The sequence below is a fragment of the Pipistrellus hanaki genome (assembly GCF_964339955.1).
Source record: "Pipistrellus hanaki genome assembly, chromosome: 1".
Classification (NCBI taxonomy): domain Eukaryota; kingdom Metazoa; phylum Chordata; class Mammalia; order Chiroptera; family Vespertilionidae; genus Pipistrellus; species Pipistrellus hanaki.
Genome location: NC_140503.1, coordinates 166,505,631 through 166,517,105, shown reverse-complemented (window position 1 = coordinate 166,517,105; position 11,475 = coordinate 166,505,631). Strand labels below are relative to the sequence as shown.

The 11,475-nt window shown below is 46.7% G+C and overlaps 1 protein-coding gene across 1 annotated transcript; it reads right to left on the bottom strand.

The window, feature by feature from the left end:
- Positions 1 to 933: 933 nt before the first annotated feature.
- Positions 934 to 10,483, bottom strand: LOC311611674 (uncharacterized protein). Its single transcript, XM_084864047.1, has 4 exons — positions 10,318 to 10,483; positions 6,475 to 6,540; positions 3,265 to 3,345; positions 934 to 1,638 (listed from the first exon to the last, which is right to left on the bottom strand). The coding sequence occupies exons 1-4, from the start codon at positions 10,456 to 10,458 to the stop codon at positions 1,207 to 1,209; spliced, it is 720 nt and encodes a 239-aa protein (XP_084720173.1). The 5' UTR covers positions 10,459 to 10,483; the 3' UTR covers positions 934 to 1,206.
- Positions 10,484 to 11,475: the final 992 nt, after the last annotated feature.

The window sequence follows — 11,475 nt, the reverse complement described above, 5'->3', positions numbered from 1 at the left end:
CAAGTGCTCATTTCTGCTGTGTTGAACATCATTCTTCTTTCTCCCAGTGTTAAGATGTGTGCAACCAGAAGGTGGAGGAGAGTGAGTGGGTGGGAGGTAATCAACCAAAGATTTTGTATGCACATGCGCATAACCCATGGACTCAGACCACAGGGTGGTGAAGGCCTGTGGGGGCGTAGGGAGGGGAGGTTGGAGGGTGTCAATGGGAGGAAAAAGAGGACATATGTAATACCTTCAACAATAAAGATTTTTTTAAAATAATTAAAATATTAGACACACCTCAAATTAAAAAAAAAAAAAAGATTTGTGCAACCAGTTTCGTTTTAAAGGTAGATAACATCCCTTTTGCTGTCAGCTAACTGCTTCCTTTTGAGTCAGCTCTAATTTCTTCGTTTTATGTGCTGCACACAAGACCCCACTGAACTCTCAGAGTGAGTCCATAGCAAACTGAACAGTTGCTGAAGCTTTTCAATGACAATGGTCTGCCTAGTTGGCTATAGTTTTAGTTTCTAATCTGCTCGCTCTTCCAGGATCATCTCTTCCAGGATCGTCTATGAACTGGCTGCACAATTTTTTTTTTTTTCTGAACCTTTTCCTTCTGCAGTTTTTGAATTGTTCTGTTTGTTTCATTCTGAGCTACCTCTGTCACTCTGGAGTCCACAGCTCAAGTGTTGGAAGTCAGTGAATGACATCAGGATTAACGCAATAGCCCGAAGAACTGCAGGAATTGAAAGTGTAAATGACCAACAGCAGAATCTCCCCAGGTTTGGTAGAAATAATTCCTAGGGCAGGAAGAAAATCCAAAACAAACAAACAAACAAACAAACAAACAAAAAAGACAAGACAGGGCAATAGTTAGCAGATTCCTATGGTCTCCCAATTTTGCCTGAAATGGGCTTTTGAGGGGGGGGGAAATTATAACGGTGCAGAGGTGATTTAGAAGTTTGCTGTTTTATTTTTAGGTAACAATGAGAACTTGCCTCAGGGTTGTGGGGCAGGTGCCAGCATCACTTTCCTGGGTCAGCGAAGCTTCTTTCTGGCTGAATGTCATTCCTAGAGGAGTTGGTGACTGACTGAGGTGAATCCCATAACGAAAATAGTCAGGCTCACAGGATACATTGCCAGGGGTGGGTGACCAGGGCCTGGCAGGGGTGGGTCCAGGTCTCCTCCCAAGGCAGGGGCGGGGGAGGCACTAAGCATTTCAGCTTACATGTCTCCTCGGGGTTCCTTAGTTGTGGGTGAGGTGGGGAAGCTGGTGCTGTGAGGTGCTCCCGTTGTGGGGAGGCCTGGAGTAGTCAGAACTTGGGGTATCAGGGGCAACCTGGCTGACATGCCGAAGTAGTTCCCCAGGTTCCCAGATACAGAGGTCTCTCCATTGCTCTCCAATCCCTTGGACTGGGTGGCGGGTGTGAGGACAGGGCCTCTCAGAGCTGTGCTGCCCGGCACAGGGGCAGTCAGAGTGGGTGGGCTCTGTCTGGGAATGGCAGGCGCTGGCGGAAGCTGGAAGCTTGTCTCCGTGTTGACAGTGGTTCTAATTCTATCTGGAGCTCCAAAAACACTGGAAGTCCACAGAGCTAGCAAGTCGGCTGCCTTCCTGTCAAAAGCATTCTCTCGTTTCTCTTTCAGTCTTTGAATTGGCTGTAAGTAGAAGGACAGAGACCGAGTTAGAGAAAGCACTTCCCGGCTGGCATACACAGGTGGCACCACCATTCTAATTGACAGAGTTTGGGCCCTAAGGAGCCTGGAGAAGCGGTGAGGGTGAGAGACCCTGCATATGTAACTTCGACAGAAGATAAAACAAGGGGAATCCTAAGGCTTTGTGACATGCAACAGGTAGGTGTGGTTGAAATTGGGCTAACTCAGGAGACTGGTTTGGCTTTTTCCTGATTTGCCTACATTTAAGAACTATACATTTTTATTGATTTGAGAAAGAGGGAGGGAAGGAAAACAGAGAGAGGTGGGGGGGGTGGGGAGGAAGAAACATCAATCAGGAGCTTTCTGTATGCACCCCAATGGGGATCTAACTTGAAACCTAGTACGTGCTCTGACAGGAATTGAACAGGTGACCTTTCGGTGCACAGGACAATGCTCAACCAGTTGAGCCACACTGGCCAGGGTGAGTTGCCTATATTTGTCCCCTCAGAGGCAAACTCAGGACACAGAGGCAAACTCAGGACACAGGGAAACAAGCCATGAGGGTGGGCCCCTGTCAGTGTAGCCAAGTGGGAAGGTCCTAAAGTATCCTTAGACCCTGCTGTGTGCATCCTGGTCACTACCACCCACCTGAGTCCATTCCGTGATGGAGCTTTGGCTAAACACTTAAGGTGGACTAGATATTTTTTGTCCTTTTGTTTTATTGTCCTCCTTTATTATCAATGTGACACAATGCTAGGACGTTTCCAACCAAAAAGTCTTTGGGGCATAACTGTGCCATATTGCATATACCCCAGGACCAATCAATTTGTCCTGGTATATTTATATCCTTCTCGTCTCTGTTGACCTAGTTACCATCATAGGTCATATGCCTGTTAGAATAGTTCAGTGCTGCAAGCAAATGTGAGTTAAGTCACAGCTTCTCTTGAGCCCATGTTCTGTCAGCTGTGCTAAGGGAAACACGGAGTTTTATAGGCAGGAATTGGAACCCACAAACATCCTCATCAATACGCCCTACGTGTCTAATTGTTTGTTGTTGGTCGTGGGTGCCATTTTAGTCTTGGGATTTTCTTTAAGATGGTATTAGAATTAAAGTGGTTGGTTTCAACACTATGACTTCTAAACTCAGGACAGTTTCATATGACAGAGGTATTTCATATGAAAAAAATAACAACAACAACAACAACAACAAACAAAAAAACACACACCTTTTTCACTAAATCCAAAACATTTCTACTTAGGTTCAGTACACAAAATTCTGAAGTATTCTGACATACTCAGATTTTACCAGTCTCTCAAATATTACCATTGTACTAAGTTTCTACAATTCAAATACGGACTTATTTTGTAAATTATCGAAAGCAAGCATCCTAAACCAGGAGCAGTGCCCCCCAGGGGACACTTGGCGATGTCTGAGACATCATTGGCTGCCATACAGAGCAGGTAGGGCATCTGTAGGGACAGCCTAGGATGCTGCTAAGGATCCCACAGCCCACAGGACCACCCGGGGACAAAGAACTATCCAGCCCCAAAGCAGTGGGGCGTTGTGGAGGAACCCCGTCCCAGGTCACTCCGTTTGTGCTTTGGGAAAGGCAACGTGCTGTGACTTACCAGAAGCTGAAACACGTAGTAGCCTTTTCTGTGCCCAGGACTGCTGTCACTGCTCTCGTCTGACAAGCCAAACGCCCCTTTCTATAAAAGAAGAATTTGGTTGCCTCAGAACCCTTAATTTCCTTCAGTCTGTTGCTTCCTTCCCAAAAACAAGGATTGGAATACTCCATCCATACTTTCAAAGTAAGTATAAAAAGGCCTGTCTCTTCACTCTCAGGAAATAAGGTGATCATAACTGATTTATCTGGATTACAGACGTATCTGCACAGATATTTAGACATTTTTTAAGTGTTGCCCACTTCCAAGTTATCTCCACTAGAGCGTCCTAAACACAATTTGCGTTTTACTTAGGGCCCCTGCAAACACCATCTACCTACTGCAATCCTGTGACAGGCCCAAAAGAATGTCCAGAGTGAAGTCCATGGGCCCTGCTCTGAGTGATCCCTAAGCTGAAGTCCCAATGTTTTGAAGTCAAACAATGTTTTGGTTTGTGACAGTTGCGGGGAGGGGTTGAGGAGGGAGGAGGGAAGGAAATGGAGAGGCTTTGCGCTGTGTGTTTTGTGTTAGGAAACCAATCAGAAGCTCTGGCTATAGATTGACACAGATATTTATGGGACGTAATTGACACATCCTCTAAGACCAGAGCCAGTAATCTAACTGAGCATGGCCAGTAAGAGGTTATTTGATTATGAAGAGTGAAGAAAAGGAATGAAATGCAGAATGCAGTTGCTAGACAAGATTCCTAAAACATCAAACCTCTGTGTGAAGGAGTTGGCTGTAGGTAAAAGGCCAAACAAAAGAGTCCCGGGGAGTAGAAAGATTGAAAATATAACTTGCAAGTCCCCTTCCCATACTAATATCCTCTGAGGCTATGATTGCATTTTCACGGAGGGGTTCCAGATGCTACCAAGGGCAATCAAGAGTCAAAAGCTCTTTTTCTAAGAATGTAGTGGTGGCTAGAAGGATTTTAAAAGCAGAAATGAGTATGTCTGTGTGTGTGTGTGTGTGTGTGTGTGTGTGTAGGGGAATGGGGAGGAGAGAAAAAAATGAAGCAGAATCACAAGCAGGTAGAAAGCACACAATTACTGTAGCTCTTTTATTTTAGAGGAAATATAGAACTTGACACTAGAAATGTTTCCTATTCAGTGCCATAGATTAAAACAGAATAAGATGGCGTTCTAAATAATTACAATTTTTAAAAAGGAAAGGGCACAGCAAAGGAAAAAGGAAAGAAAAATGGCATAGGACATCTGTACCATATACAGAGTATCCCCCCAAAATTGTATACAAACTTTGAATATTTATTAATTCCAATGGGTTAAATCTGAAAAGAAATAAACATCAATTGAGCTATTAGCTGTTAAGGGTGTATACATTTCTGGGACACCGTATATATATTAATAATCTATCTTTTACTTCATAAATATAAAATGTTCATTATAAATGACAAAAGGATATAGATATTGCAGGTGGTTTGTGTGAAGAACAAGAAATTTTCTGGATTGTTGGGATTGCGGGAGTGGGGAAAGGTATCGGTATTTAACATACTGGCCTGGCCCCGATGTCCCAGCATCGTCAGAAAGAGAAATCACGGATGCCCCACTCCCCACTGCTCTTCTCCCTCCCTCCCTGGTCCTCACAGGTCTGACTAAGGTTTCTACCTTCTGGACTGCTAAGATACCTCACTTTCACGGAGCAAAGAAGCCGAATTTATGCTGGCTGGAGGCTGGAAAAAGAGTCCTGATTTGATTTGTCAGCTGGGATGGTGAGAGAGGTGTGGGCCTTAGCACCCTTTCTTCCTGTTTCACTGTAGGGAAGTGGACAGTAGTTGGCCTACCCGTAGGGCAGGATAGTCCTGGAATCTTAGAAGCCCATTGACTTCTAGAAGGTCTGTGTGACAGTTTATGCTCAATGTTCACGTGGGGGTGGAAGATCCACATGGATTCTCAGAGGGGGATGATGACTCCAAAAGAGGTGGACAGTGGCATGGAGCACGTCAGACAACCCTGGTCCTCACCATGTCTAGACCCTCTGGGGTGTCCGCTGAGCACCTCCTAGCGGATCCTCCCATGGGGACTACAATGAAGTGCTGGGCCCAGACTTGACACTAGCGGGGGTTCAGTGAGTGAATCCATGCAGCAGCCAATGCTGGACTGTCCAATTCCACTCCTTAACTCTTACTTCTTTTTCTTTTTCAAAAATATTTTTAGTGGTTTCAGAGTGGAAGGGAAAGGCAGAGATAGAAACATCACTGATGAGAGAGAATCATTAATTGTCAACCACCTGCACTCCCCACACTGGGGATCGAGCCCACAACCTGGGCATGTGCCCTGACCGGGAATTGAACCGTGACCTCTTATCATTGATGTTTCTAGATCTCCTCTCCTTTTCTCTCTGCAATCAATAAAAAACAAAAAAACAAAAAAAACAAAAACATATAAAGTTTTACATATGTCTTCTTTTCCCCCAATTGACACCACTATATATATATATATATATATATATATATATATATATATATATATATATAGTGTTTTAATAACTGCAGGAGGAGGCATGAGCATGTCTGAGTTTAGGTGAGGGTGGGTCAGGGAAGTGCTGTTTTTGTTGCGCTCTCAGGGATAACAAGGTATTTGGATTGTTGGGAGAGGAGGAGGGCTGCTCTGAGGGGGGAGGGGAGAGGGGGTCAGGGGGCGGGGGCAGAAGGAAAAGGCCAGGAGAACAGCAGCATGTTGAAACCTCAGAAGCAGACATTCAGATCTCCAACCTTCTCCTCTTCATCTCCCTTTGTGCCTTAGGCTCTTCCTTCTGCATCAAGAAACAAAACTTAAACCTCCCTGGTGCATGTCCTCCAGGCAGAGGGTGCTGTGGAGATGCTGGAGCAGAAGGACCCACCCTCCCGCCTTACGAAGACGTAGAGTCAGCAGGTTAAACATTATTTCTGAAAACTTGCTGACTATTCAGTAACTTTGATCACCCTCATTTCACCAAAAATGAATTTATTGATAGATCCTTTCTTGAAGGAGAGAATGGATATAAAAAATAAAAAAAGAGGGCAAGAATGGGAGGTTGGAAACAGACCTAGTTAATCTTATCTCCAGAATATCAGAAATCTGGATGCCCTGTGGACCCGCAGCGTGTGACTCTGATCCTCTGGGTCAACCCAGAAGCCCCACCGGGCAGGAAGGGGGAGGGCTCAGCGTCACTCACCATCTGCAGAGTGAGAACTCCGTGGAGAAAGACCAGCAGACTCACACACGGGGCCATGCTGAGGCGCTGAAAGCACAGGGGACACTTCTTAGTTCATAGAAACAAACACACACATACACACACACACACACACACACACACACACACACACGATGCCTTGGTCATTCAGTCTTTATTCATTTGACACCAACGTGTACCATGGAAGCAGCAGTGCACAGAGGTTACCAGAGCAGGCTGGCTGTGAAATCCCGACCTCGGTACTTGCTGGCTGTGTGACCTGGGAAAATTATTTAACCTTCTCCTGCCTCATTTTCCTCGTTTAGAAAATGGGGATAATATTAGAGCTATTTTAAGGTTGGCGATGACATTGGGTGAACATTTAGAATGGGGCCCGGGCCCTGGCTGGGTAGCTCCGTTGGTTAGAGCATGGCCCTGATATGCCACGGTGGCAGGGTGGATCCCTGGTCAGGGCACATACGAGAAGTAACCAATGAATGTGTAGATAAGTGGAACAACAAATCGATGTTTCTCTCTCTCTCTCTCTCTCTCTCTCTCTCTCTCTCTCTCTTCCTCTCTCCCTCTAAAAATCAATAAATTAAATAAAAAAACAAAATCAAGTTAAATAAATAAAATAGTGCATGGAACACAGCCCCCAGGGTGATTTTATTGTGACTACCAGGCTCTGAGCTGAGCACCAGATAGATATAGAGAAAAGTAGAACAACAGCCTGGTTGTCAATCAGTTCAGTTTATTTTAAGAGATTAAATAAGAGGAGCAGACTTTTGCCTCTACTGTGTTAGTCCTTATTGACGGACAGCGGTTACTCATAAAATATCTCCTGAGAGAACCCATACACGGCATGCGACTTTGACACGAACAGTGCCTTCCTTGCACAGCTGTCTAGGTCAAAAGCAAAAATAATAAAAAAATAAAATCCCTAAAGCGGAAAAAACTAACAGCCTCAGGCTCTGGTTAACTTGGCATCATCAACATCCTGGCTGCTTCGTGACCTGCTGCAGCCCAGCCCACTGCCAGGCGGTGAGCACCTTTAATTTGTCATCCACAGAGGCCCTGGAGGTGTTTTCAGGGATCCTGACTCAGCAATGTGGTGGCTGACTCTGCAGCCTCCCCCAGGACCAGGCCCTGTGAGTCAGCGAGCCTCCTTTCTGAGGGCAGAGAACTCGGAGGGCTGGGCTTCTTTCCTGGCGGTGCCAGGCCCAGCAGGTCACTCCTGGGAAGCAGGAACCCCCTAAGAGCGCTGGTGTGACTATTTGTTGACTATGGAAGCCTACCAGGACATGCCACCCCAGAATACGCCTCTTTGGCATGGAGAACCAGCGGATGCAGGGAAAATTCTGAAAACAGGGCATGTGCTTTCCTTGGGGGAAGGACCTTTCTCTGTGTGAAAAGTGTGTCCCTCTCCAGGCCAGGAAGAGAAGGACTCCCAACCACGCCTACTAGCTTAGAAGGCACTGACGTGGGTCTGCATGCTACGCCTCCCTGAGCAGCCTGCTACCATTCTCTCCCTGACACGGTCCCATAGCTGACCTCCCCTGGCCTGGAGCCCCACACCCCTTTCGTATGAGCTCAAATTCTAGCCACCCCCTCTGGTTGCTCGTCACTGGGTATGCTCCTCGCCAGTGCATGGTGCACACGTGAATGAACTTCCGTTTGTCTTCTCTTGGGGGTCTGTCTTGCCTGGCTGACTTGTGTACAACAGGCAGAGGGAAACATTTTTCCTTCCCTGCACTATTTTCTGCCTCCCCACCACCCCAAACCCCTCTACTGAGGACTTCCTACAGTCCAGGCCCTGTGCAGAGTGCTTTACGCACATTATTTCACGTCACCCCTGCAGAAAGGGCATGGGGCGGGTGTTTTATGCCGACTTAATAGACGAGGAAGCCAAGGTTTAGAGCCGGGGTTTGAACGTCTGTCTGCCTCCAGTTGATTCTTTCTGAGCGACCCAGATCCCGAGGCCTGCTTCTTACTTGGCCCTTTGGGGTTAGACAGGATAATGGTCATGTGCAAGTATTTTATCATTTAGAGTGCTTTTCTAGAAACAGCCGCCCAGTCCCTGGTATTTTGTTATGGGAGCCCAAGCTGACCAAGACACAGGCAGCCCATGGCTCCCAAGAGCTGACCTCCAGGCCCCTTCGTTCTGCACGAGGTACATGGCTCAGTGCCAGCTTTCAGGACACCTCTGCACCGGGGAGCTGACATCCTGCCATGGACATAGACATGGTCTACTTTCATTTTCCCATGAGGCCTAGGGTCTCCCTCTGTCACACCCCTGACCAGCACCACTGCCACCAAATACAGGGCCTTTCCCCACCCACCACTCAGTATTGAGGAAGGAGGACAGCTAGACAGACTTCATGTAGACAGATCATGCTGAAACTCTGTGGTATTGTCAGAAGAATAGTAAACCCCAAAGATTTCCTCTCCACCCCTGCCTGTGGTATTGCTATTATTCTATCTACCTTTAGGGACTTTTTTTTTTTTAACTTAAATTACTGCCTCTCTTTATCTTCATTAAATTCAATACGTATTTATGGACACAGAAAATGGAGATATTACTTTTTATAATGCAGGGTTCTCAGCCCTAACAGTTACACCGGCCTTTTCTGAAGGACAAGCAACCTGGCCAGGTGGGTGTACAGCCAGGGACCTGCTCAGTCAGAACGCTGCGTATCAGAGGAGACTTGAGCGCCCCCTGGTGACCAGGAGAGGTAAGGCCAGGCCTGCCTGGAGAGAGGGTAAAGAGGCTACATCTCCCAGGCTCCCAAATACCCTCCGGCAGCTAGACAACCACCTCGAGATAGTTAGGCCAAGTGGGGAGCTATGTCAGATAGTAAAACTTAATACTAATAAAGCATATAAATGAAACTAATCTTTACCAGCCCCTCACTACAGGCAAGGCAGGCCACGATCTCATTTGATCTTCATCATGCTACAAAATAGGCTCTAACAGCCAGTCGATGTCTCAGTAAGTGACGGGTGAATGTTGACATTACCTGCACGGTTCATATTTTTCTAAAGCTTGGCTGCATGAGTTTAGAAAAGACACAGAGAACCATGTGAGTAAAATGCCCCTTTATCCGGTGGGTCCTGGTTAGGGAGAAGGCTTGTTTGTCGCCTGGCGGCAGGCAACCAGACCCACGGGGGCAGAAGACCTCACAGGCACCGGGTTGTGTTGTTCTTACATCGTCAGCTCTTCTATTCAACTGCACCCTCCTCAGAGGTCCAGCAAAGGAACAACGCTTCTCATGATACATCTTATCAGTTCAAAACAACGAGGAAACGTAAAGAGAAACCTTCCTCAGCCACACACTTGGTTGATTCTGTCACTGCTCAGAGAGATCACAGGGAGAAAGAACTGGAAACCCTGAGGGCTTGTAACAGGATCACATACCTCTCAGACTTCTGCAGTCTTAGGTTCTTTTTGTGTGTGTGTGTGTGTGTGTGTGTGTGTGTGGCTGTGTGTTACCATGCATATCATCAATTTAAAAAACTTGAGCATGTTCCCCTTATATGTTACTTATCATTTCACATTCTATCTGCTCTTAGCATGTTCTACAGCATGTGTAAAATGTACATTATGGAGCTCATTAAAAACAAGTTTAAAAGTATGAAACGTCAAAGTGTAAAAATTCTAAAATTGTCCTCTCCCCCAGCGGGTCTGGCTGCCCACAGCCAGGCCGCAAACAAACCCTCCTCCCTGCTCTAGTCACCATCTCACGCTGCCACGTCCGCCAGCTCCCTCTGATGCCTGCAGGTTCTCTGCACCCGGAATCCATCAATAATTCAGAGGGAAGCATTTCCCTTCGGGGCCCCGGGACTTACCTGCTGCCACTGGCGTCTTCGGAGACCAGCAGGGGAGTTCCATTGGGGAGCAACCAGGCATCCTCTTAACCCGACAAGACGCCCCTGGTGAAGAATCCTGTGGTTTTGGGTGTTTTTGAGGCGGGAGGACTTATCAAACATGATGTCAGATAGGGAGTGACGGTCTGTGTTCAGGGTTTGTTTTTGAGAGAATTGCTTACCTCCTGGCTTTGCAGCCAACCACAACCCCCGCTCCCTGCACATAATTATACAGAGGCCGCCCGGGGAGGGCCCTTCAGCAGGGAGCCAGGCCGGAGCCTCCTCAGCATACACATTCCTGAGTTCTAACCACCAGAGAGCCCCTCAGACAAACAGCACCCAACACAATAGACCAGCGTTTTTCAACCGCTGTTCCGAGGCACACTAGTGTGCCGCGAGATGTTGCCTGGTGTGCCGTAGGTGCAGACAAGACAAGAATTTTATAATTTTTCACCATTTTGTTTACTTAATATTTCATAATAAAGTAATTATAAAATACTTTCTTTGTGTTTATTTGATTCCTATTCAAGAGAATTACTTTATATATAGTCAATATAGGCACAGAGTTAAATTTTTTAACATTTTCTAATGGCGGTGTGCCTTGTGATTTTTTTCATGAAACAAGTGTGCCTTTGCCCAAAAAAGGTTGAAAAACACTGCAATAGACCATGGGGAACCTTTGAAATGTGTCGGTTTTATTTATTTGCTTTTTTAAGAATGCACTACCGTCAGAGAAGAATATAAGGCAGATGGCAAATTCTAATGAAGTGAACCTAAGCCACATCATGTCACATCTTCTTTTGTGTCGGCTTTGGTCTCGGACTGTATTTTATTATCCAGGGCTTCCCATCTGGATGGCGTTAACTCTGAAATCTCTTCCATGCCAGGAGGTACTAAGCACTTGCTTCTCATTTCCTGCGTTCCTTCCAGCAAATGCCAGGACCACACGAAGCTCGGTGGGCACGTGGACGTGTGCCAGAGCGCACACTCCCCGCGCGGGAAGCTCATCCCACAGAGCTTCCCGGAGAGCAGCCCTGTGACCCGCACAGACGTGGGGGAGAAGCGCTTTGGTTGCCAGCAGAGGAGGCTGTCGAAGCCGCCCCCAGCCCTGCTCTAGCCGCTTCCCTGCACACTCTAGCA